The sequence below is a fragment of the Ammospiza nelsoni genome, chromosome 3, assembly GCF_027579445.1.
Source record: "Ammospiza nelsoni isolate bAmmNel1 chromosome 3, bAmmNel1.pri, whole genome shotgun sequence".
NCBI lineage: Eukaryota > Metazoa > Chordata > Aves > Passeriformes > Passerellidae > Ammospiza > Ammospiza nelsoni.
Window position 1 is genome coordinate 33,268,892 of NC_080635.1, and position 26,637 is coordinate 33,295,528.

General features: G+C 39.7%; 1 protein-coding gene across 2 annotated transcripts in view; it reads right to left on the reverse strand.

Moving 5' to 3' along the window:
• AKT3 (AKT serine/threonine kinase 3) overlaps positions 1 to 24,639 on the reverse strand; it is a 151,581-nt gene extending 126,942 nt beyond the window's left edge. The window contains exons 1-3 of one of the 2 annotated variants that reach the window (XM_059467293.1): positions 24,346 to 24,639; positions 22,815 to 22,901; positions 12,086 to 12,240 (exon numbers count right to left, since the gene is read on the reverse strand). In XM_059467293.1, coding sequence (XP_059323276.1) covers positions 12,086 to 12,131 — 46 coding nt within the window. In that variant the 5' untranslated portion in view covers positions 12,132 to 12,240; positions 22,815 to 22,901; positions 24,346 to 24,639. The remainder of the gene's footprint in view (positions 1 to 12,085; positions 12,241 to 22,814; positions 22,902 to 24,345) is intronic. The other variant, XM_059467292.1, reaches the window with a different exon arrangement.
• Positions 24,640 to 26,637: the final 1,998 nt, after the last annotated feature.

The following is a 26,637-nucleotide window of genomic DNA, read 5'->3' on the forward strand; positions in this document are numbered from 1 at the left end:
ACCACAGATGGCTTTTAAGGAATATAGTGGATTGCAAGAAAGGAAAGGCTATTAATATGCTGAAGCTATCATGCATAAGTGTATTTACTACAAAAATACAAATGCTTACTGTGAGGTAATTTACCAGTGACAATTATTTCACTGAATACAACAACCTGTAGTTTTCTATCCACCAAAATTCATAGAGATACTTTCCTTTTGTGAGGAAAGGTCAGACACACTCTGGATGACTACACAATGATGCTTCTGCCCTCATGTTGCCTCCCCATAAAGAGTCTTTTTGTCCCTATTTATGTTATTCTGCTCTGGAGTTCCAACTTGCTACCCTTTTTACAGGAAAATTCATTACAAGAAACCAATAATGATTTGGATTTTATATTCTTATGCAAGAGTAAGTTAAATTATTGAAGCGTGTTCCTCAAAAAAAAAACAAAAAAACCTATTAATGTTAGAATTTTTTTAGAATGTGACCTTATTTGTGTAGGTAGAGTTTTATTATTGAAGGAGGGGGATAACTATAGCAATAAAAATAGTAATAATGTATTAAGATCATTATTGGTATTGGTATTATTATTACTGCTACCTATCTACAGCAGATCCTTTAAAACCTCACCTCCAATGCACTCAACACCTGTGTGATTATCTATTAATGACTATATGGATATGCAGGAAGCTGGCACAAAAAACACCTCAGACAAATACATTACTAAGTATGACACAGCTCTTTCACACCACAAATAACATGCTATAACTGTTTCCCCAGCTGTCCATTTGTAGACTAAATAATATCTGCAGCTAACTTCTTGGATCTTCATCCTAGAGAGGATGTAGGGGAACACAAGGTATTTGAAAGAATCCCTAAAACCAGCTGGTTTGGTGTCATTTGGGGGTTTTGACTTAGTTTGTTTCATTTGCCAAGGAAGTTTTCTATTTCATCTAATATCAGCATGGTTGTTCACAGAGCTGCAAATAACAGCAAGTCCCTGTCACCTCTGGAGCAAGGATAGCTGGAAAGGGAAATGTTCATCATCTCTACATAAGCCTCTTGGTGCCAACAGCAGTTCCACATAAAATCCTGTGCACATGGTATAAATTAAAAGTATAAGATCCTGAGATTGAAAATCATCCAAAGGGATGTTATATATAATATTTACAACAAAATTTCATTTAAAATATTCATGTGTAAGTTGAAATCAAAGAACGTGATCCTTCTCCAAACTTTGTTACATAACCAAGCAAACCCAGAAACAGGATATTCATTGCAAAGACATCCAGACAAAACCTACTTTATAAGAATTTGACCTAATAGAGCAGAAAATCTACAAGAAAACTCAAGACTCACAAATTAACATTATCTGAAGTTTCACTGATTGTCCACCAACACATTATGAATATTCTGAACTCAGAAAACCATCAAGTATGATTTTAATCTGCAATAATACCTAGAAGCCAACAACTCACTAACCTCAGAAGAGTACCTGTCTATCATAAACTTTGAGAGGTTTTTTGGTTAAAATACACTTTTTAAACACCTTTCAAGCTATAAACACAAGAGAATTACAAAGCTACTCTATTATTTAGATTATGGAACCACATAATGTTCCAGACATTAGCCAAGCCACTCTTCTGTGAAAAGTTTCTGTTTGTTTAAAATCTATAATCACACAGGAATAGGAATTAGCTAACCCTCCTGGTGGCATTTTTTAATTCCATCACATTTAGGATTAGCACAGAATAAATCAATGGTCCTTTTCTAAACACAAATTTCAAAGAAAACCATTTTGAAATACAAGCTAGTTGTGCCATATCCCTGAGGCAGTGACAATATAAGTTTTAGGTGCAGTTCTGTAGCCAATTCACTCCTGCAAAGGTGGGGGCTGCCCCTAGCAGGGAGCTCTCCTGCCCCTCCACGTGGCTGCTCTCCCATTCCCCTGTTTGCCAGCTCTGCTGTTTGTGCAGCTCCATGGTGAGTCAGGTCAGGGAAATGATCCATCTGAAAGTTAGCTAGGACAATAAAAATAGATTCATTTTCAGCCAGATAAATTTCCTGGCATGATTCACCATGTCACCATTATGAGCACAAGTGCCAACACAACCAAGCTAGGGGAGGACATGACACTTCCCCCATTTCAGCAACAGCTTCCACTTAAGTTTCAAGTAAACATGGAAGAGCATCAGGGGCAAGTTTGCAAGCTTCTAATTAAAATATAGTAGCTGCTGCTGTTCCTCAAGATAAGAATAAAGTTGTTCAGAAAAGTTTCCAATGTATTAGTCAGCGTGCATAAACTGGCATGATATTAAAAAAGCCAACAAAGTTCAAAACAGAGTGAATACAAAGTAAAGCAAAAAGTAAAGCAAAAGATGCTATATAGAAGCACACTACTTTGAAGGAAATTTTATGAGTGTTAAAGTTATACTGCTAATCCATCTGCAGTTTCATGAGCTCAAAAGTGTGCAACACAGGCAGAGGTGCTGTCATGTTCCTACAGATTACACTCTCCCAAGGATCATTTTACAAGTGTTTCCTCCAGTCACTCTGGAAGATGCCTAACAAAAGAACTAACCTTAAGATTTTTTCATTTTCTTTAACAAGTTGTCTCTTTGTATGACATAACAGATTTTATCTCTTCTTCTGCAATGTGTCAGGATAAACAAAGACAAAAAAATCCACTTCTCCTCATTCAGACTTTTGAGACTAATTTCAACTATTAGATTGATTTTCCTTCCTATACAAAAATTATATTTCAATTATATAAAATTTTATTTTTAAAAGCCTGAATATTGTAATGTAAGGCGTTTAGAGTTTCACAAAGATAAACAAACTCACATTCAGGAAGTCTCTGAGGTGAAGTAACAATACTATTTCAGTTTTATCTAAGGGAAACTGTGACTTGGACAAATTCAGGTTTCCACAACACGAAGTGCCAAATTTAAGGTACTACTGGCCCAGTTTTTGATATAATTTACCATCTTACATGTCTTCCTTCACTATGAACTAGGTTATCCATAAATTTATCACAACCAAAATCACAGAGCATTTGTATCCAGTAGCCCTCAAATCTCTTGCTGGTGATGTGGTTCTCAGTACCTCAGCCTAATTATCAGCTTTCTGTGAAGACTGCTCTGGTTACAGCAACTTTCTTATTGTGGCAATGTTGATAAAAGACTATCCTATGCACATGATATAAATTAAAAGTATAAGATCCTGAGATTGAAAACCATCCAAAGGGATCTTAAATACAATATTTACAACAAAAATTCATTTAAAATATTAATGTGTAAGTTGAAATTTTTAATTTCTAAAATAAAATTGCAGTATTTTTTTTTTGCATTTCAACTGATCAAATGTAAATAACTGAGGATTACACAATTTAGAATTTCTATGCAAAAATGATAACAACTAATGAAACTGGAAACTTTCTAATTTTACACAGTTAAAATGATACCATATTGTAATTCAATATTTTTGGGAAGACTACTCCCGAAGTCAAGACAGTCATCAATTTGTAAGTGATCTTATTAAGATCTAGAAGATCTAGAAAAACAAAATGTGTTTTCTTATCAGTGTTCAGGCATCTCTTCCTATCAGCTTTTAAGAAAGCACTTGGTTAGAAAGCAAACTATAAACTAAGAATTTACAGTAAATAAGACATCAGTTGCAATGATCTGATTACAAAGAAATTTACTCAGGTTTATATAAAGTAAGCTAACAAAGCCCTGAGCTGCAAGGGAAGGAACCAATAACAACATAGACTACCTGAGAGATAAAGTAGTCAGAGATGGTATTAAAGAGTAAGTAGTAGTAGTCAGAGATGGTATTAAAGAGCAGTGGAAAAAATGAGACTGGAGGTACACCAACACTACAGATAAGGAATATACATCTGAAGGAATCTCCCAAGTAACAGCTACTACAAGCTGTGGCTTACACTGTGACCACCACTCATCCATTCCCACTGCCGAGGAGCTCCCAAGTCCATAGGACAGACATGCCAGTGCATCCAAAGCAAAGCTCTGGAAACATTCACATGTAGCTTGAACCAAAATCTAAGAATGTCTCAACAGATCTGCCTCTATTATGCTGATGGACTCCTACCCTGGGAAGCGGAATCCCTCCCAGAGCAAGTTAAACTGTGTGCTGTTGGAAGTAAGCAACAATGTTTTGCCTGCAATTTAGATTAAACTGCTCTCAAGAACTTGGAGATTGAACAGATCCCACTCACTTCCAGCATCTTTCCATGTTTTAATGGAAAAAAGCCTCTCATTTTGTCTACACTTTGTAGAGATGCTCATGAAGGGTCAACAGTTCCTCTTATAAAACAAAAGACAACCAAGACAGCACTGAGTGGTTATAAAATTTTCCTGGTCTTCTCCCTGAAGTTTCTTTATTGAAAAAAAGCTTATTTTCAATATCTCAATCTGTAGTCTCATTTGTCTCATGCCCTAAAACTCTGAGTTCTTAGTCCAGTCCCACAACTTTTTCAGAACCTAGTTTCAAGTCATAGCTGCTGACCTCAATAATGTTTTTGACGATTACAGCAGGGGCAGCATTAAAGAAGTGGTTCCTACAGAGGCATAAGCTGAGGTGAGAAGAACAGGTACACAGACTGCTTCTGAAATAAAATAAACCACAAAGACTTGGGAGATTTGCTGGACTGGCATGTAGGTATATTGAGAGAGGATGATTTTTACCAGGTATCAGAAATTCCGGTATTGCAAGCATATTATCCTTACAAAAACAATGTCAAAGTAACACAAACAAAGGAATTTCAAATATAACCAATGTTACCAATGTACAGCATGCCAAAGGTACAGCATGACTATTTAAGCTTCAAGTAAAAAGTACAAGTTTTAATAAACAGAAAACAGGTATTTGCCAAATGGTTTCTCAAATTCTTCCCCAACAGCATCCCGTGGACCTTTGCTGGCTGAGCAGTACTGCCAGGCCAAAAGGGTTGCGAGCAGGAAAAGGGCAATGAATTGTTAACATCTTGCTTCCCTAATCCCTGCAAGAGAAAATGTTTAACCTTGCTTCATGGGTAACTAAGTAGTGTGAGTAAGAGAAAGCAGCATGAATGGAGAAAACCTTCAGAACGTGAGCAACCAGGCAGTATCCATTACACAGGAAATGGAACAGACAAACAAGAACATGAAAGGCCACTGGGTCCAGAATATTCCAAAACACTCACTGCCCAGGTATCTTCCTGTGGAACAAGCAACCTGTTGCTGTCAGAAATAGTAAAAGCACTTTTCTACCACAAAACTCAGGATATGCAAAAGCTTTATGCCCAAAGTGATAAGCACCAGAAACATGCCTTACAAGCAACTGCAGGGAACACAAACAAACAGAATTTTAGACACTGTCATCTACAATACAGCTCCATATACGAAAGCTCCATTTTTACTGATGAGAATCAAAACTGTACAGCCATTTAAAAACTGGTAACAGTCTCTAATATAGTTACAATGAAATAAAAACAATTCTAAAAAATTTAAAAATTAATCAACCACACACATTTATCTAAACTGGCATTCAACAATGACATTGCAACAAGGATAATTCTGAGACTGTTTAAAATACTTCGCATTTCATGCTTCAATTTCTATTGCAAGCTGCCCTTAAGAACAGAAACTGGTAATAATGCAAGGTGGAGAGTTGCAATAATTACACTCAGCTATGCATTACGTAAAAAGTATCTGGAATAAAGTTCTTTAGCAAAGAGAGCACTTCATCCTAGTTACAACACGTTTAAGATTTTCATATGGTTCTGATCCTCTTCAAGGAAAAGTATGGATAAAAAGGTCATAACTATTCCAAAAGGAAGATCTGGGTAGTCAACTACAAAGTGAGTGGGACAGAGAAAGGGCTCAGAGTCTCCTCTCCCAGCAGGGTAATTGCAGGAAAACAGTACCTAAATACATAGATCTCTGCTCATAGAGTATGTGGAGAAAAAAAAAAAAAAAAAAAAAAACCAAAAAATACCCAAACAAACAAAACCTAAAAACAACAAAAACCCAACAATAACAACAAAAACATACAAAGAAAAAACTCCAAAGAATGCTGACCGTAAGCAACTTCACAGATTTACCCAAATCAATTTCTACACTGAGTGCAAGATACAGCAATCTCTTAACTATCTGGGAATTAAATTAACAAAAATCTAGCTACCCTATAAGAATAGGATATAAGAAATGTCACACTGCTATTTTTCCTCCCTTTGGTCCACATGCAATTGCCTCTTTTAAATTCATATATTTTGTTGGAACTTCACATTTTGCATTAATTAGATAGAATTAGAGTAGAAAAACTACAATATGAAAGGCTTATTTAGTTTCATGTTATCAATTAAGACTTTACCTTAAACTACTATTTGCTAAGACAATTAGAAAAAAATAATTTCAATTTCTTCTACTTTGTGTAGCAGATGTTCAACTTAGTCTATTTAAATTCATCTTTGTTAGAGGTGTGCTAAATTGCTCAAATAATTCAGACAATCTGCAAACAAGATTTCTGACAGGTTGTGAATAACACTCAATTAATACCATAACTTCTGAAATTAATTTTCCAATCAAGGCATTTATGCCCCCATTAAAAAAACATACAAAAAACCCAAAAAAACACCCCAACAAAACAAACAGAGGCAAAAAAAAGCCACAAACATACCACATGAACTCAATCTCCAGAGTGTATTTCCAAAATTAACATCTGTTTGGTCTTGGTTCAACTGTAAAACCCAATGTCCACTACATGAAATAATACAGTTCTTTTTCTGGATTTCAGCCAGGGGTAGGAGGGAGAAGACATGTTGCCCTAAGACTATAAATAATTTGTACTTTAAACAACAATTCTATTACTATTTGGAACAATAGATTTATTCCACTACGCTATTTATTCTTCTTGATAGAAGATATAACAATAGTAAATATTTTCCACACAGTTATTTCTCAAAATCCCATGATACCTGCATAATGTCCTGAATCTCAAAAATGAAAACAAAGCAGAGCTGAGTCAATCTCATCACAGTAAATCAAACACATTCTATGAACTGTATGAGTTCAGAAATGCTAACACTACTTCATGAGTTTAGAAATTCTAACACTACTTCAATTTCAGATACTAAGAAGTTATTAAAGGTACTTTTAAAAAGAAAAAAATTAATAACATTGAGTGAAAAATCTTTAATATTACAGTATTTCAATGATACATTATTTACTGGACAATCTCATTACAGAAAAGCTTCATGACATCTGGTTTTTTACCACCATCTCATTACATCAAACTTCTTAAGTTATTACAGCTAAGCCACAACAATTTTGGACTCTGGTTCCCTCTCTACAAAACTGGAATGCTGGTCCATGTACCATGTGAGTCACATGGAGATAGGCATGGGAAGCTGCTTCACCCAATGCACCACACCAGCACAAAGCCCAAACAGAGTCAGGCATCAAAGTGTGGCGACACAAGCACTAACTTAAACTGGCAACACCTTGCTTTGACTTTAAACAATGATTTAGCCATGTGCTGTGCCTTACACACTAGGTACCTCCTCACCAAAACCAAAGCCTTGCTCTTTCCATTAAAGACAAAGTTAGCTAACATGTTAAATATAAAACTTGGTCCTTTAAAAAGTTAGCATCTGTGTCAATTCTTTCTTTGTCCCTAATGATCTTTCAATAACATGGTAACAGAGACTCTTAACTCTATTCATATGTTTAAATTAATTGAAATTCTGTGCACAGGTTATATATAAAGAAATTAGGTTGCAATTAAGCATAGTTATGAAAGATTCTTAAATCTAATTGTTGTGACTATTATAGACCACAGACAAGGTCAAGTCTACAACTCAGAAAACTCTGGCTTTAAAGAAAAAATACCACATTAATTATATGCATAAAACTCACTTTTGCAATGATATAGCCCTAATCACACTAGGCATGTTCATAATGTAAAAAAAAATCTGTTTCCAAACTGATAAATTAAAAATATATCCCTCTCTGCAAATCATTAAATTTAATTTAGTAAATACAATAAAACTATGTTAAGTAAAATTAAAGATACTAACTTTTACATAAATTTAAAGATACTCTGCAAAACATTGTCCTCTGCAAATCCAAAATGTCAAAGTCATTTCAGCAATTATTGCAGAGTGCTTATACAAACTGCAATAATGTCAAATATTTAATTTCTGTGTATCAGCAACAAGGTTCAGGTCACTCTATTTAAGGTTTTTAGTCAAAACTGCTTCCTTTTCATCTGTATGCATTACAAGGAAAAATGTCAGTGTCATCTAAAAAGTAAATTCATAAAGGAAGACAATGCATCTCTCTCCTTATCTGGCTACAGGTATAACTGGAGAACACTGAAAGAAATAAAAATTATCCTCACTGAGCCAGTGAACTGCAAAAATATTTTTGCGGCCACATGTGGACACAGGTTAGGAAGCGCTTGGTCCTTGTCCCTGGATCTAAGACAGGGAGTTCCCACCATAAAGCCATTCCCACCAAACACACTGCCACTCCTCTCTCGCCTGAGCAGAGACTCCTCTCTAAGGAGACTGCTCTGCTGGCTCTCCACTTGTTCAGGTTCTGGTGTCTCACAGGGATCTGAATCAGTCCTTCAGTTCAGATAAGGAAAGTGCTTTTGCAGCAAATCCTCCCACCACCCTAGTTATGCACTTTCCTCTGCTGCTTGAAGCCGTCCCACAGTGCACAAACCTGGCTCCTTTCAGATGAAACTGAAAGCCACGCACTGTACTCCAGGAGCACTACCACTGCCAAAGGGGCACAGAAACAGACAGAAGCCAGGGCAAATTAACACCCACTTCACCTCACAAATGCGCTAAGTGTAGATAGGTATTGAGTCCCCATCAGCAATTACCTCATTCTCCAAATCTGCTCTTGCTGGGCTGCTTTACTTGTTCAGGCACACCCAGTCTCTGTGCTTCAGGGTCTCCTTTCCCCTGGAACCCAAGGTTCCTCAAGCTTCTCAGACCTGCTTCTCCCTGGGTCTTGTGTCTTCTATTGCCCAAAGTTCTCACCTGCAGCCTGTCATCTCTGCTTGTTTTACCTTTCATATACAACAGCTTACTCTTCCACAGTATCATCTGGTCTCAACACACTAAAACCACTCCTCCTAAAGACTACTCAGTCTCAAAAAAAAATTCTGCCATTTCTTGACATTAAGTAAAACATTAATACTTTAATGGGTGCCTCATTTAAGCAGACACAGAAAAATAGGTCTTTGAAGAGTCAGATGTGAGGCTACATGGCTTTAGTGCTCAACAGCCCTCAGCCCTCTATTACTGACACGGATACAGCACTAAGAATAACAACAATAAAGCAAACATCTTTTCACTGCATTTCACAGCCATTCATGATGCCCTAACATACCCTGTCTTCCCTAGCCTCTCTCTAGCAGAGTCTCAATTCAGAGAGCGATCCCCAGCTCTATTTTTAGTCCTCCCCTCTCATTTCTACATTGAGTTCACCTAACTTGCCTTTGTAATGGCCCATCTCATTAGACAGCTCCTCAAAACCATTTTTCATCCCAGTACCTTCAAGTCATCATACTCCTGACTGGGCTGTGAATCACAAAAAGAAGTTGGATTTTTTCTCTTTCCTTGTACCACAAACCACACTGAGTGCTGAAAGGGACAATTTTAAGAGGTCCAGGGCCATAATCACATGACCAAATAATTCAGCATAACAGAAACAGATCAGTCAAGTGATGCAGCCCAAGCCCCTAAGTTCCCAGCAGAAAGGGTTTACAACGTTTATTTCTAGATACATTCAGTCTGGGGGCTCAGAAATTTGTGCTGCAGCATACACTTGGCTCGGGGCTGTCCAAAGGACCAGTAACTGGGGCTGGAATTCACTCAGTGTCTGCCTGGAGAAGAGATCCCACACTCGCCCTTCTCCAGTAGAACATGGCTTGTACCTACCAAAACCTGCCTGTGAACTGAGCCAATGCCTATCAAGGGTTGATGATCAAAGAATTCACTTCCAAACTGTAACAGAATGATCACTTGTGGAAGCAAGACAGCTCTACCCAATCCCACGATGCTTCTTTACACAGAGAAAATTCAGCTGCCAAAATAGGTGTTTACCAAGCGTATTCTCAGAATATAGATTAAAGTTGGATACTTTTTCTTGGCAAAATTTAACAAATGCACTTAGCAACTGATTTTCTTGCTCTAGAGCAAGGTCAGGGTAAAAGTTGTCATTACATATGAAATGTATGACCATTGAATAAATTGCTTACAAATTCTTAGCATTGTGAAACACGACCGTGACTTTCCTTTTGTTTTCAGAAGCAAACAAAAGAAACACTTTAACCCACCAACAACCAGAACAAGTCAGACAAAGAAAATTAAGGATGGTATTAGATGCAATTAAAAAAATTTCCACTAAAACCTACACAGTTATGTATAGCATGAAGAAAAAAAATAAAAACATAAATTCAAAGTTATTCATGATAAGGACAAATGCATGCCATGAAATGTCTTTAATTGGAAAAGAAAACAATTATTAACAAAACTGACCTCAAAATGCCAACTTGGTGGGCTTTTTATCAATTAATTGATAGTAAAACAAGGTAAGGAAAAAAAACCTTTATTTAACATTTCAGAATTTCAAATATTAAGTAAGACATTGAATTTCAATGTCCATTTCTGGATCCCAGTAATCAATATATGCATATCCAGTGCTCACAGAGTTGATAGCAGTTGTAATAAGAATGAGAAATATTACCTGAAGGAACTGATGTCATTTAAAATAAAATTATTTGGAGCATCCTAACCATTCAAATACATTTGAAAGAAATTTATATAAAATAATCAAAAAAGGAAATCAGATCTCCAAATTGAGTAACTAACAACAAGGTGGAAAGGAAAAATAATTTCAAAATTTAAATAGTTCCTGTCATGTAAAATATTATTTGTTATAAATACAGGTATATACTCCAAAATAGGAAGTAGGCCTTAAGCTTAACATGGTTTAGCTCATTTTCATTTACAATACCCACAATGCTTCCTGAAATACAACTTATGCAGGAATAATAGAAGAATAATAAACTTTTTCCCTCATTATCTTGCCTTCCCTGACATTTAATGTCAATCTGCAATAACAAAGTTAATAATGATCTTTGTCTTCACACACTGCTATTGAAGCAAAGCATTTCTTTGTAAATTAAAGGGTAAGTTTGTTCCCACTCTTTCAGTCTAATCTTTCTGGGCTAGGATCACAGAAACTCATGGCATAAATCACCCTGAAATCCAGATTACCCCCTCTCTGTGAGAGAAGTTATATTTTTTTGAAAATAATCATGTGTGCAACCACAACCTAAAGCAGAGCAGCATGAAGCATGGAAGATTTCATCCAAAGTTCATCACATGATATGATATGAATGCCAGATATTTCTAGAGGTTTCACATTCAAAGCTGAACATACAGCAACCTCCCCAAATCTGCAAATCACATGGTGAAACAACTTAAAGAGACATCTCAAGAATTCACAGAAATTGAAATATAACACAAAATCATACTTTATACTGGCTTATAGTTAAGAACATATTCTTTAATCATATGGCTTCCAGGTCTGCTGAGTAATGAGGTGTATGCTGAGCTTTGTGCAAGTATTGTGTTGATTTTACTGGGACTACTTGCATCTGTAATACAAGCTGAGCCACACTGAATGATTTTGGCATCTAGGAAATTTCCCACAAAGTATCACACCTGCAGCAGCTTCCAGACAACCTCAGAGTGCACACCTCTATTACTGCCTCTTCCAGCTGCCACAGCAGGCAGCTTATTCTGATGCACAGGTAACAGCAGCTGCAGCAACAAGGTCCAAGGTGAAGAGGGAATGACTGAGTCCAACTTCCTCTTCACTGCCAGCCACCCCCACAAACAGAGGCACTGCTGAGGGTGACACATTAATACCAACAAGGCCTGAATCTGACCAAATGTCAGATTAGCCTGCTCCAGACCAGAAGATAAATGAAGAACATTCATCTGTGTAACCATGTAACACCATTGCACACGGTATAGGAGACATCAGAAAGCACTTTCCATGCAAAGGCAGAACTTACCCCTCTTCTGTACCCAGCCTTCCTTCACAATGGTAACATCGCTCATGATGACTCCACTCTGAACCCCAAACTCAAAAGAGTATTTCTTTGAGTTATCAGCTTGTCTGCTTGGCTTCTCTTCTGCAGCTCTTCACAATTTCTACTGATGAGTCAGACTGGAAGGAAATATTAGAGAAAGAATTTGAGTCTTTTCTGTTTTTCTCACTTGACAGCCAACAAAAAAGTCTTTGTTGATGTATTTCACTGACTGAGCTCATATTAAAAATCTGCCTTTATTTTTAATTAACTGTATAACGCAATCATGTTTCTAGTCTTACAGCACATTTTCCATGAACACTACAATACTAAAAAGCAGCAGAATGTGTTAAAATTTAAGTCATATGGCACTTTTATAAAAGGCACACAGCAGAATTCTCTTGTACTAATGCACAGGATGCTGTTAAATGAAAGGCTGCTGGTCCTGCTTCAAAAACCCAACTCTGAACACACAGGAGCTTTCCCTGTTCCCACAGCTTTCAGAACCCATGCAATGGACAAGTGCTTCCTCTATTATGGCTATCTACAATCACATTAAGAGTGTAAGAAAATGGAATTAAGGTTATATCCTTGCCACTTCCACTATAATTTTATTATAGCCAATACAAACCCTGAAGATACAAGAGTTTTTCAAAAACAGCATCATCTCCAAGTACACAAACAGAGAGACAACTTCTTAAACAAATTAACCAAAAACACCCTCAAATGTTCAGTTTATAAAAAGAAGGAGTGCACATTCTTTCAAAGCTTTAAGCCAGGTGGTGACAAGAGTGCTCTTTTCCCCACAAACCTCAGCCTGCAGGGCAGAGAAGGGAAGTTAGTCCTGGAACAGGACATACCTCTCTCAGAAGCCACAACCGTCACTTTTGACCACCTCACTACCAAAGTACCTAAAAGCTGTGAAGAGGAGATAAACAGGACTACACTTAAGTAAAAAGAGAAGCCAGAGGCCAGGAGATGTTTCCTTTTGACAGCAAATTGCCTTTCCCCTCCAGCCTTCAAAATAAATAGAACCATTCAAATAATGCTCATCCAGAAAAGTGTGGGAAGCCAAGAAATGAGATTTCTCTGATGGTGGAGGAACACCCTTGCACAGCTCTGCACAGTAGCACACATGTACACAGTGGTGGCACAGAACAGGAACCCCCACACAAGGTTAGTGCTGTCAAAGGCAGCCCATAAATATCCATTTAGTAGACTGACCAACAAATGTAAACAGCAAAGAAACAAATCTGACTGGGCTAGAAGCAATCTGTGCAACAAATGAATGAAGAAAGCACTGGGAAATCAGGTTTTTTTATTACAATCAAGTACAAACCAAAACCAGAACCATTATAGACATAGAGATTATTTCTTATTTATCATTTGAAATACGTGTATTTGCAAAACACAGCAACTAGATGGAAGGCTACTTCTGAAAGAATAGTGTAACATGCAAAATAAAACTTGGCATGAATACTTTTTCAGGTGTATGCAACAAAAATACAGCACAACCTGATTTTACAGAAACACACTAGTGTGTTCATTTAAGTCTTGCTTCCACTAAACTATTTTTTTTTAATAGTATTTTGTTCTGCGTAAAAGTAAAAATCACAATGTTAAAGTCTTTAAAACTGTAAAGTAGAAGTGATATGGACTATTGTGCCTCTGAGACATCCCCATGGCACTGGAGATACAGCAGTGAGACCGGCAGGTGACACACAGCCTTTGGCATTGGCATCACACCCTGTCGTGTGCAGCAGGACACCACACACCTGGGTCTAGAGAAACACACCCTGTTTAAGCTTTCATAAGAGCTAAAAGAAAATGTTATGTACATTTTGGAAGGACATGAGAGTGCTTTAGTGATGTTAATGGATCTAACTTTAGCTGCTCAGGTTTCATATTATACACAAGCCAGTACAGCAGAAATAACCAAAGCAGGCATTTCCACATCCTGCACCTTACTAATGTGAGAGCTAATTTCTGGGTCAGACATTTTCAGAACTTTTATTTGCATGCTTTAAACGAGATAAGCAAGTCTATCAGCTGTGCATGAAAAGAGATCTGACAGATTAAGACACGTGCCTGAAAGCAGGCTGCTGTTCCACCGTTCTGGATCACTGCAGCGCAGCATCAGCTCTTATTACAAACACATAAATCTTTATAAAGCCCAGAGGTGGGTGTCAAACAACTGTGACCTAAGAGCAGCTGTTCTGGGAAGAAAGTGTAAGCACGTCAATTTCCAAATACCCAACTTAAGTTCAGTTTTCTACAAGACTTTCATTGCATTCCTTGAAAGTAATCACAGTTGTTTGATTTTTTTCCCAGCTATAAAGACACAAGAAGCAATGTAACACTCAGTATTTACCTTGGGATGGCATATTCTGCAATGTATTTTACCCTTTTGGCAAATTTAATGAACTTTCCAATTTTGGTGTGCACTTCTGAACATTGCAATGATTTATTCTTATTGGTAAAGACAAAGCTATAAGAAATTAACTTCTGTACTAAGTAGCAATAATCTTGACTGCCCACAGACTGATCAATCAGTCCATGATTTATGAATGAATTCATGCCTGAAGCTCCCTATTTACCCATTGATTACAAATAAGTTAGTGTTAGATCAGATTTTGATTGTGTATGACTGACTTTCATGTCAGACAGTGCCTGAAACAAACCCAATATGTCTGTAGGCTTGCATCCCACCCATCACATGTACTGCTTTACTAAATTCCGAACAAAATCCCCAAAATACAAAAATCACATAAATATGGTGATAAAATTAACTGCACTATCCCCAGTTTAGCTTCACAGTATTACCAGAAACAACCTTAAAATTACCAACAGTTCCATGGTTGTATTGATTGCTCCATTACTGGATAATTAAAAGTCAAGCTAAATTACACAGAACACTGAAGGAGATAAATCAAAGCATTTAAAAGCTAATGAAAATAAAGGTTATATGTGCACTCTACACTTTCAAGAAGCCATTTGTAAGCATCTATAATATTATCCCTTATTAAATGCCTTTGAGCCTTTCTAAAAGCTGTACTCCTTTACCCTAGAAGTCATTCAACAATGCTCCAGAAGAGCAGAATTTTGAGAACTACTTCTTATCATGACCAAAACTGCCCTTATAGTGAAAAACAGTCTCATAAAAGCCTTTCCTAAAGATGTAACAAAGAATTGTGTATAGAGGTAAAGGAGTTGTTGTCCTGAAACACATAGAACAAAAATTCTCACATGAAAACAGCATTTCATCCAAAGTTCAACTACATCAAGAAAAGCTACAGAAATGTTTATTCTGCACATCTGGCATAGAATTTAAATACTTGTTAGCAATCAACTCTGCTCTCCCAATACACTTGAAGTTTCAGCAGACAGGATGCAGTAATTTTTACAGTTTACCTTACTGCTATGTAGGATGAATCCACAGAAATAGGAGAAAAATAAGTTAGAACTGAATTTGACAATGCTTTGCATCACAGCTGTTTCCTACAGGGAAGAACTTGACTTGTTCTTATACATTTTCCAGCAACTAGAGAACACATCAGATTTACTTTTTTCCCCCCAATTTTTTTTATCTTATCAAATTTGGAAGATATTTTCCCGACAAGATACTGTGTGTATTCTGCAGACAGGATCAGATAGCCATGTGTATGCACAATACATACAAGAACCCACTGTCAGCATACTTTATGATGCAGGTGTAAAAATTTACTCTATTACAATCAGTCATGTGAAGAATTTAGGGGCACAGTTTAGTGGTAGACTTGGCAGTTTAAGCTTAGCAATTGGAAAGATCTTTTCCAGCCTAAATGATTCTATGACTCTATGCAAACATCTGCTGGGGGGTTTTTATCTCATTAAAATGCGCAACTTTTCCTTTTTTCTTCAGGAAGTCATTAAGCCACTTTTGTAGTGTGAGATAAAACAATTATCTAGTATTATACTTTTAAGCTCCTCCTAGCTGTAAAGGTTTCAAAGGCAACTTTCTGACCAAAGATTAACCAGACACTACTACAACCAACAGAGTTCTAGATCCCTATGCCAAGGTTCATAGTTTCCCTGAGCCATGGTAAAAACTAGCCAACACCTTTTCAGCTTTCATCTTGAACTTTAAGAATATCACCAGTACAGAGAAGCACCATCTTACTTCATGATACCACCATATGGGAACTATGAAATCAACAATTAAAATGAACAATGGACCATTCAGTAGAAAGCCAGCTTTTCCCCAGCTCCTGTTTTTAAATTAAAGGAGGCTCTCATGCCCATCACAGCAGTCAGCTACCTACAGAGACCTGGTGAATAGTGGGAAGGAAAGAAATTCCTTCCAAGCAGAAGAACTAAAAGCTGTGTTTCAAGTTTACACTTAACAACCACTATATGCAAGTGGATTAGCATCGAGATTTGTAAGAACAGACAAGACTCCTTTGAAATCTGGGCATCTTCCCATTCTCCCCATGACAAGAGACAGCTGAGTAAAGAAGACAGCACCCATAAATTCAGTGTAAATTGTATGATTCAGTTCTCTGTTGTAAGAACTTTCATAAACAAAGGCTTCTACTTTCAACAATTTTGGAGCTGAGAAAAAACAGAAACTCTCACATTTACCAACTAAAGTTCCCAGAGAGATACCAGGAGCATCAAGTTCAGTGCTTCCAGAAATTATCCCCACAACTTCTTCTACCATTATCAACTCAGTGAATCGTCCAACCTTGTTCTCTTAATAAATGAGTACTACCATTTTCCCTTTTTACAAGTTTAGTAAAATGTTTGGGGAGAAAAGAACAGTAAGTGAACCTGATTCCCCTTGTCTGACTCACTGAGGTTCTTTGGTCCCCCATGTAATCAGAGCCAAATCTCATCATTTCTATCTCCTTATTTTTCAGAAAAGTAATTGAATCATTTTGTGCATGCACACAATACACACGTCCCCAAAAAAAGCAGTTCTCAGTGGCTTCCATCACACACATTTCTTTCCTTGCTTTGGGGGCTCTTCTTTTCTTTGTAGCAGACCAAGCTATTGGGAGTTCTTCTCAAACTTGAGTTTGACTCCTCCCAAACAGCTGAACAGGCTGTAACTGTTTCCAAAGCAGGTTGCACTCCCAGAGCAAGGAATTCAAAATGTCAAGGCTCTCAACTAAAACCAGAGTTATCTTTAGGAATGGAAGCTGAAATCCAGGCTTTATTTATATGAAAACCACATGTATATCCTCCTCCCCTAGCAAAGCTGGCCAAACAATTAGAGGACATATTGCACATCATCAAAAATTACACAAAAGACAGAACAGAGATTGCTACAAAACTTGTTAAATCAAAATAGACTATATTGTTAATGGAAGAAGCACATTCAGGGCAGTGCTTTATCTAAAGAGTATGAAGTATTTATACACGCTTTTATAAACTACCTATTCTGGAATTCTGGTTATACTGACTCATTTAAATACTATCACAACTTAGACTGAGGAAAAAGGAACCTCTAGGCACACAATATGTGTCCAACTTATTATGTCAATTAAAAATTGAAAAAAGAAATATAAAAAAACCATAATATCAAACTAACACAAAATAGGAACTGATTCGACAAGACTAAGAAATTAAGAAATTAACAAAAATTACTAAAGAAAATAGATCCTAAATTTATAAAATTTTAAACTTCATGTACATATGATTAAAATTCTTAAAGATACCTTAAATACTTTGTAAGTAGACATATTTACAGTTTTTAAAACTAATATAAAAAATCCAAAGATATCTCCATGACAGGCATTGCAAATTCTTTTTAAACTACATTTCATCCCAAAAGCCTCAATGAACTTTAAGAAAATTGGTATAAGAAATTTACTTGTAACAACTTTATTTTGTAAGTTTTGATTTGGAATAATGAGGGACATGATGGGAAACTGGCACTGCCTACACCTTGTGGTAAGGAAAACCAACGTACTTTGGAAAACATAAACAGCTCATTCTAATGCATGCTTAATATTTGTAGTGCTCTATTTTCACTTTCAGTATGTCAAAAGCTTCACATAACTAATATATGCTCAGATAAGCCTAGTTAGGAGAATGGAGACACACTGAAATATTAACATACAAGTTAGATGTTTTATTTAGATTCTGCAACTGATTGAGTTTATCAGGAAAGAAACCATCGTTCTCTATTTTATTTCCTATTACAATGACAAAGCAAGTTATTTTAAGGGACAAAGGTATAATTAAAGCAAGGTGAACAAAGCCACCCTTGCCTTTGTTTACCAAGGTATAAAGGAAGTTTCTAAACGTAACTAAATTGTTTCTTTAGAATCCCATGTGAAACATTAACAACCCATTGTTTTGACTTGTGTTTATTGACAAAAATGCTTTTAATCCTTTTTTGTCCCGCTCAAATCACATAAAACAATAACTGAAAAGCAGACAGAAGCAGAGATAAAACTTACTAGAGTGTATGTCTGAAATGTAACCAAAGAATACACTTCAAGTAGAAAAGATGAAGGGAGGGCTAAAATTATGCATTAAAAAAATTTACTGAGGCAATGATCTTGGGAAAGTTTTGAGACTCAGAAAAAGTCATATCAGCTAGGCTGAGTATCACAACTATGATAATGTTATTTCACTCAACCCTTCAAAACACATGTAATAAGTTTAATTTGCCATGGATTAATGTAGGAATACTAATCCTTGCCTTTTAGAGACAAAGTTCCTTTGCTCTTTAAAAATATAGTTTAGAAAATACTCAAACAATGAAGAAAAAATAAACAGAACTTCCATATTTTAAAAACAAACTAAAATTACTTTTCTACATCTAGCAGACTCAGGGGAAAAAAAACTAACCTAATTTCCAAACCTTCAAAGAATCTGGAAATTCCTAGTCATTCTAGCAAAGATTTTAAAAGATACCTCTCAAGAAGTACAAATCAAAGTTCCTTTAAACTAATGTATTAAATTATTTCTGTGATGGTAACTTTTCTGCAGCACAACTCTGTATTGTGCATAAAAGACCAAGCACAGCACTGAATAAAAACCAGAAATACACCAACTCCTCATGAGTAACAAGAAAGTACTGAGAAAAAAAAGAGGTTCTCAAACTATTAATATAAAAGATAAGAGAAGTTCGGTGACATATATACAAATAGCTTCCTTTTAAACTTTTACATAGTACATATTTATTATGTCTACATTGAACAAATCAAATTCTGAATTGTCTTGTAATAGGAATGAACTCTGTGTTTCCTTTCTACAGAGCAACCAAACACTACCGAACCTACTGTCAAATCCTGACACTGCAACATGACTGGAACATAATCGACTTCTAACCTAAAACCTTTGGATCTGCCTGTTCACACTCAAAATGCATTATTCTCATCAACCTGAGACCTGGATTTCCAAAGGACAGAAGGAGCTCTCTACAACCCTAACTTACACACAGCTGCAGAGCTCACTAGGTAAAGGTCTTTGGCAAATGTTACATGAAAATGTTACATGAAACTCACATGTACAACCTTAATTCTCTGTCTCAAGCATATCAACACATTTAGAGAAGGATATAATAATTTCAAAAAAATCTCATGAGGCAAGCTGCAACAATTACATATCTCAAGAAACACAAGGAATACTTAGAGGAAAAAATAAATGTGTCTTGGTAGAAACTTTCTGCAGGACTGCTGAGACTCAACCAAGAACCACTGCATTAATTCTGTGGTGTTAAACCAGCTGTACAAGAAGCTGTTGACTGTTGGGCACTGACATTCCACACCTACAAAAAGGCAGTGGTGAGATCTTCATTGATCTAAAGCTGAAGCAGGGTCTGCTCCTGCTATAGGAGACATCCAAACAAATTTGTCACATGGACAATGCAGGGAAGTTTGGCAAACCATGCTGTCAAGTCATTCAGACATGCACACAAAATATTGAGGTCCCAGTTGCATTCTTAAAGAGAATTTTAAAATCACTACTGTTATTTAGTCAGGATATTACAGAGGAAAAAAATCACAGGGCAACAATGTGTTCTTATTGCTATTTTTGATTAGTATGACTCACACTCAGACACTCACATAGAGATATGTGGAAGAAGAAGATTGGTCAAGATGGCTTTAACATATATTATTTATCCTAAGCATAATAAGAGTTGACACAAACAGTATCAAAAATCAAAGAACCATTTAAATTGAGCAAAAGTAAGCACCTTCACATACAAAAGCTAAATATGCTTACTCTCCTTGACTGCTAATAATTTAATGTAATTAAATCTTGGGGGATATTTTGGAAGTATTAACTTTGCTATATCTTCCTACTACACCTGAACAACATCTTTAAATAAAAAAGAAAAAAACAATCTGTTTTAAATCCTTGGCATGTATCATAAATGCCCATATTTATTGATCTAGAGTCATGGAACAAGGATAAAATACCAAATAATCACCTTGTATACTCTTGAATTTTTTTTTTTTTTTTTTTTTTTTGCAGTTTTTCTATTAGGACATACTAGTGATTTGCCTAAATAAGATTCATTTATAAACTCTTACAGGGAGTCCAGAATGTTGTTCATACAATTAACCAAGACAAATGTATAAACCAAAACTTTAAAGATTAATTTTCATGCTAAGAAAAAAACCCAAAAAGTTAACTTTCACATTCAGTGTTTTAGTATTTGCTGGTAGGTTTTGGGTTGGGTTGGAATTTTGGGGGGCTTTTGGTGTTTGTTTTGGGGTTTTTTGTTGTTGTTTCTCAGTCTTTAACATTAATTTTTAAACAGCTTGAATCAGCTTTTCCAGCTATTGTGTAACTTATCTTTAGAAAGTAATCTTTTCTATACCACAACAACTTGTTGCCAATAAGAGTAACTTGTGCAACCCATTTATTTACCAAGAAGACCCTGTGATCCTGGGGAAGTCTCTTCCGTACTGCAAAAAGAAAACACATTGGTCGGCAAGCAAGCTTCTCACTGAAACCACACCTTTCCTCACAAGCAATGCAAAACTTCCTGAGCTACACGTTGTGCTAGAAAGCACCCCCTGCCTCTTCCATGGTATCCTTATTGGGCCTATCCTTAACAGAATGACAATCTGAGATAGCACAAAATGATCTAATATTCTAGAATAATTTGAAAGGGCACTTAGGTTGGCAATCTTTTCATATTTAAGACAGTACTTCAAAAAGAACTGGGTTGTAAAGTTCATACAAATACTGGAAATTTAAGCAACCTTTTAACTTAAATAAAGCTCATAAATGATCACATTTAACTATTCCCTCTTTTTGAATTGCTACTACAGCTCACAAGAGGAATATAGCCCATTTTGAACAGAATGTTTATTTTATTAGCTGGAAATAAGCAAACAGAAGACTTTTGTTATATACAAAACATGCAGTTATAGCATGGTGTGTCACTTTCACACAATTTCACACAATTGTGTTACTTTCAGGAAATCCATTCATTTATGCATTATCCATGTCAAAATGGAAGCATGGCACATGAAGTTTTCAGTCAGTGTATGTCCATGCTCCTTCACTCTCCAGCGTGGACTAAAGAAGCAGCATGCCCAAGCCTTGAAAGCTGCCAAAGAAAGTCGGGTTTCTGTTTCAAAACTGAAGGAAAGCTAGGCTACCATGTTGCCAAGTCCACATCACCTGTTGCATCAACAGCACAAAGTGAAACTGTAAGCACACAGTTACAAGAAACTGTATCATCTTCATTCTCAGAACAGCACAGAAACTTCAAATGCATTTTAACACAGTTCACTTCAGCAATGGGTCATAATTTCCAAAACAATTGAGTACTTTGAAGTTATTTAGCAAATAATACTTCTTGGGCAAAGAATTTATTATTCAGTAGGTCTCTTTAAACTGGGAAAACGTGCACCCAGAAAGTGAAAGGACGTACAATCACTGGATGTTAGGCAAATTCCAAGGAGTCTGAAGGATCTTTTTGTTATAATAGAAACTTCAGATATATGCTGTTGCAAAATGCAGTAGGAAGTCCAGATACGGTTTCTGGTCATGTCTTGCAAACACAAGCTTGGATTACAAACAACTGCAAAGCCCTAGTAAGTGGTTTTGAGTCAAACTTTAAAAAACACATCAGTGTTTTCCCTTTCACAAAGCATTTGCTCCAATGTCAAATAGTCAACTATTTCTAGTACATAACAATGCTACCCAATCCTTATAACTGTATCTACTTCAACTGGGGCAAAGTTAAAACTAGTACCTGTCCAAATTCCCACCTACTTCCCCTAGAATAGCAGCATTTTGCTCAAAAACACATAATCTGCCCCAAAATGCAGAACAAATGAGGGAGTAGAACACTGAAATACTACCTGTGAACCTATTTATGAAACTAAGGAGATTACTGAATCCATTCAAACCTAGTTAGAGCAATGCAGCACAGAATAAACTGTCCAAAACAAGACAGTCTTGCTAATATTATCTGTGTTTACACAGACACCATGCACTCACATCAGACTAAAAAAAAGAGTTATTCAAACAATACACATAGCCTTCTAGGAAACAGAGACATCTTATCTCTGAAGTTTTCCTTTGGCCCTCATTTGAACTTGACTTGCTGGCTGCATCCAACCGAAATATATCCGCATTGACTATAATTAGTAATCCAATCAAATTAAAGATATTGGGGTTCACTTATAGGCTCCTACCAAAATAAAAATCAAAACGCCAAAACAAAATATCTTACAAAGTTAAGTAGTACACTTACTTTAAAAGCCAAAATAAACTTCCTTCTCTACCTCATGTACTCTCTTTCCATATTTCTGTAAACAAGCAGATCTTGCCTATAGATCACCTGGGAGAAACAGGAGATCATGTTTAAAATGTTACTTGTCATAAGTTAAGGTCCACTTATCTGCATGTTTCTTGCCTTGAGAAGTAAAGCCCTCTATGTGCAAAATGCAGGGAACCATGTTTAGCAAAGTTTTAGCAAGATCTAAACAAACATTAGCAGGAGAGACTGCTCTATGTTTCTTCAGTACTGAAAAAAGTTGGCAGTGCAGGTATCAGGCACATCATATTTTTTGTAATAAAACCCTTAAACAGAAACTGGGACACGTTTCCATAAAATTTATGAGATGATGTAGATATATACAAGGAACCATTCAACTTATAACTACATCAAAGAAAAAAGCAAAACTAGAATAAAGGTCAAGAGAGATTAAACTGTTTATCCTTTCCACCAGCAGGAAAATAAGATTTCTCCTCTTTTAACATTTAATCAACGTGTCATGTGAGAACGTGAAACAGTCCTGTCTATTTCACTCCTCTTGGACTCCCATCCAGAAGTAAACTAAGAAGCGGTGCCCATACAAAGCAACCCCGCAGCCTATAAGCCCGGTAGTGCTCGTTACATCACGATCATTTGCATTTAAACTACAATATATAGCGCTGCGCTCTCCCTGCCGAGGGGCGCCGCGCTGACCCCCTGCAGGCAGAGCCCCTCCGCTCGCACCGGGACGGGCACGGGGGTTCCGCCCGCCCCGCCCCGCGGCCGCACCTGCCGGGACCGGGCCCGGGCAGACCCCGCCGCAGGCCCAGCCCGGGGCCGCCGCCGGTCACCCGGGGCAGCCGGCTGCGCATCAACTTTTGCATGTGGGCCGCGGCCTCCATGATGGCCGGGGCGGGCGGGGGCGGGCGGGGGGGCCGGTTTGTTTACTTGCAGCCAGAGCCGGCGGCGGCGGCAGCATCATCATCACCATCCCCATGGCTTGTGCGAGGCGCTGCCGCCGGCGGGGCGGCCCGCGGGGCGCGGAGCTATTCGTGGCGCGGGGGCTGCGCGGGCACACACGCGCGCACACCCGGGCACGCTGGCGCACACGCACACAAGTTCCCAGCGGATAAAATCCCGCGCTGGTCCCGGCACCGGCCGCACGGACGCGGGGAGGGGAGGCGGGGAGGGGCCGCCGCCGCGTGGGAACCGCCGGCCCCGCGCATCCAGCGCCCCCGGGGCGCACGCCCTGCCCTGCCCCTGCCGCCCCCCCCTCCCCCGTTACATAACTCTCCCCGCCGAAACGCCCCCGCCCCGCCCTTCCCCACCCCGGCCCCGCACCCCGGCGGGGCGACCCCCGCCCCTCCGCCTCGCTCCCGCCCCGCCGCCGGCGCTAGGCCACGGGCGCCCCCGCCCCGCGCTCCCCACCGCCCCGGCCTCGCCGCGCCGCCGCCCCGCATCCCCTCCCCGAGCGCCCCCGCCGCCGCCCGAGCGCCCCCGCCGCCGCCCGGCCCCTCCCGCCCCGTACCTGCAGAGGCGGCGGCGCCGCGGGCGCTGCTGCGGAGCCCGAGGGCGGCGGCGGCTTCGGGGGGAGAAGGGGAGGGAGGGCGCCGCTGCCTCCTCCCCTGTCCCCCCGCCGGGCTCGGCGGTCCCTGGCGGCCGGTGTCTCCGCGGGGGCGGGAGGAGGCGGCTCCGGCCCCAGGGCGCTGGCGGCGGCGGCTACATGGAGCTGCGCGCCCCGCTACGCAGGGAGGCGCCCGGGCGGGCAGCGCGGCCGCAACATCGATGCGCGGGGTCAGGAGGGCGGCGGCGGCGGCTCCCCCCCGGCGCACTCACCCCGGAGCCGCCCGGGCCCCGCTCTCGGCTCCTCCCGCCGCCTCCGCCGGGCTCGTTATTGACTTTCAGGAAAACTCCCGACGTCACCGGCTCCCCCCGAGTGTCTCCCCCTCCGCGGCGGTGGCGGCGGCGGCGGCGGCATCCCCGGCTCTCGCGAGAAGCGCGGCGGGGACGGGGGGGCCGCCAGACAGCGCGGGGGGAGCCAGACAGAGGGGGGCGGCTGAGGTGAGGGTGGGGGGGCGGCGGCAGGCACGGAGGAGGAGGAGGAGGAGGAGGAGGGAGCGGCGCAGGGAGGAGGAGGGAGGACGGGGGAGGCGAGGCAGCCCGCCCGCCCGGCTGGCAGGCAGGGGCGGGAGCCGAGCGGAGCGGAGCGGCGCGTCCCGTCCCGCCGCCGGGCCGCGGGTGGGAACGGGAGGATGGATGGATAGATGGATGGATGGATGCAGGCAGCGGCGTTTGCCGGCGCTGTGGCGCGCCGCGCCCGGGTCTCTGCTCTCGGCATCACGGCCCCTCGCCAGCCCCGTGTGCGTGTCCCGGGGTTAGCTCCCTTTGTTCTCGCACTCTGCAGCTACACAGCCCCCCGCCCCGAGCTTGCCCTGGTACCCGGAGCGGTCCACTTGGCTCTGCAAACTCCTCCGGGAATAGAACTACCAGTTACGCCGCAGGAAGCCGTAATTCATCCCTCGTTGAAGTGTTTAGTGGATGCGCCAGCCTCAGTGCTGCTAAACTGTCTGCAGGCTTCGCCTTATGCCGGCGGTAAACAAACACCTAGAGAAAGCGTACACCGGCTCTCCCGAGCTCCGGCTCTTCCCGGTGCCACCGGCGCTGTCGGAGCGGCCGCGCTGCGGGGTGCGGAGCTCTCCCGGCTCGGCGGAGCCGCCTCTGGGCTGCGCAGGCCGGGGATGCCCGGCCTGGTGCGCCCTGCCGCAGCCGCCGAGCCTGGTCCTGCCACCCTGAGCGCTGCCTGAGGTTCATAGCTACTGCCTGGGGTTCATGGCTGCGGTGCCCTCGACGCTTTGTTCCACGGCTAGCGGCTCTGTGTGGGTACTTGCAGGAGTTTAGTGCACATAAAGATGTCTTCTATCGTTTATGGTTGCAGTAATACACATAAATTAATTAATTTTCTTTCATCTATTCATACACGCAGCTCACACTGACATGTGTCAGAACATGTTACTGCAGAGGAGAAACAGATGTTTTGGATTGCTTGAAATGCAACTATTTGCTCTGTTTCATCAGTGCAGATTTTTTTGCAAAAAATGCACGTTCATCAAAATCACATTAAAAAAAAACAAACCAAAATATGTTTCTCTAGCATGAACTTCACCTTTAATTTCTAAGTTTTCCTTCTTCTCATATCCCATCTTCTACAACTCTTTGAATTATCAGGCTTCCTATTCTCTGTACCACTACAGGGCTTCAGAGAGATTTTTAGAGAATCTAAATAATCATATGAGTTGGCACAGGACTGGAAATTTGCCTCCGGGGGCACTGAATCCTTTCCCTGCTGCGGCAAGCAACCACACCAATAATCCCATTCATAAATATGCTGAGTTTCCTCTTAGAACTATGAAGTTTGTTTGCTACACTGTTTTTGCTAGCAGGCTACAACCTAAGCTCTCTGTCCCCCTAACTCTGAAGAAAACTAGAATTTATACTGTATTTGATTAACGCATCTTTTTGAAAAATAAGTTAAAAAGGACAGTGCCAAGCATTACTTCCTTTCCCAGAATTTACCGTTCGGTCTTCCTCTTTCTCAGAAACACTTTAGTAAAGTGAGCATCGTATTAACCATCAATATTCACAGGGAACCATAGTATCAATTATTAAAATGTGTTTATTCACTAATGCCTCCTTTGATCATTGCTGCTATGCTGCTCCTGAAGAACGGAAGGTGTAGTTCTTGGAACGTGCCTTCTGTTTGCTGCAATTCCTCCAAAGGGCTCAGAACCCAAGGCAGCATGAAATCTGCATGGGCAGTAGC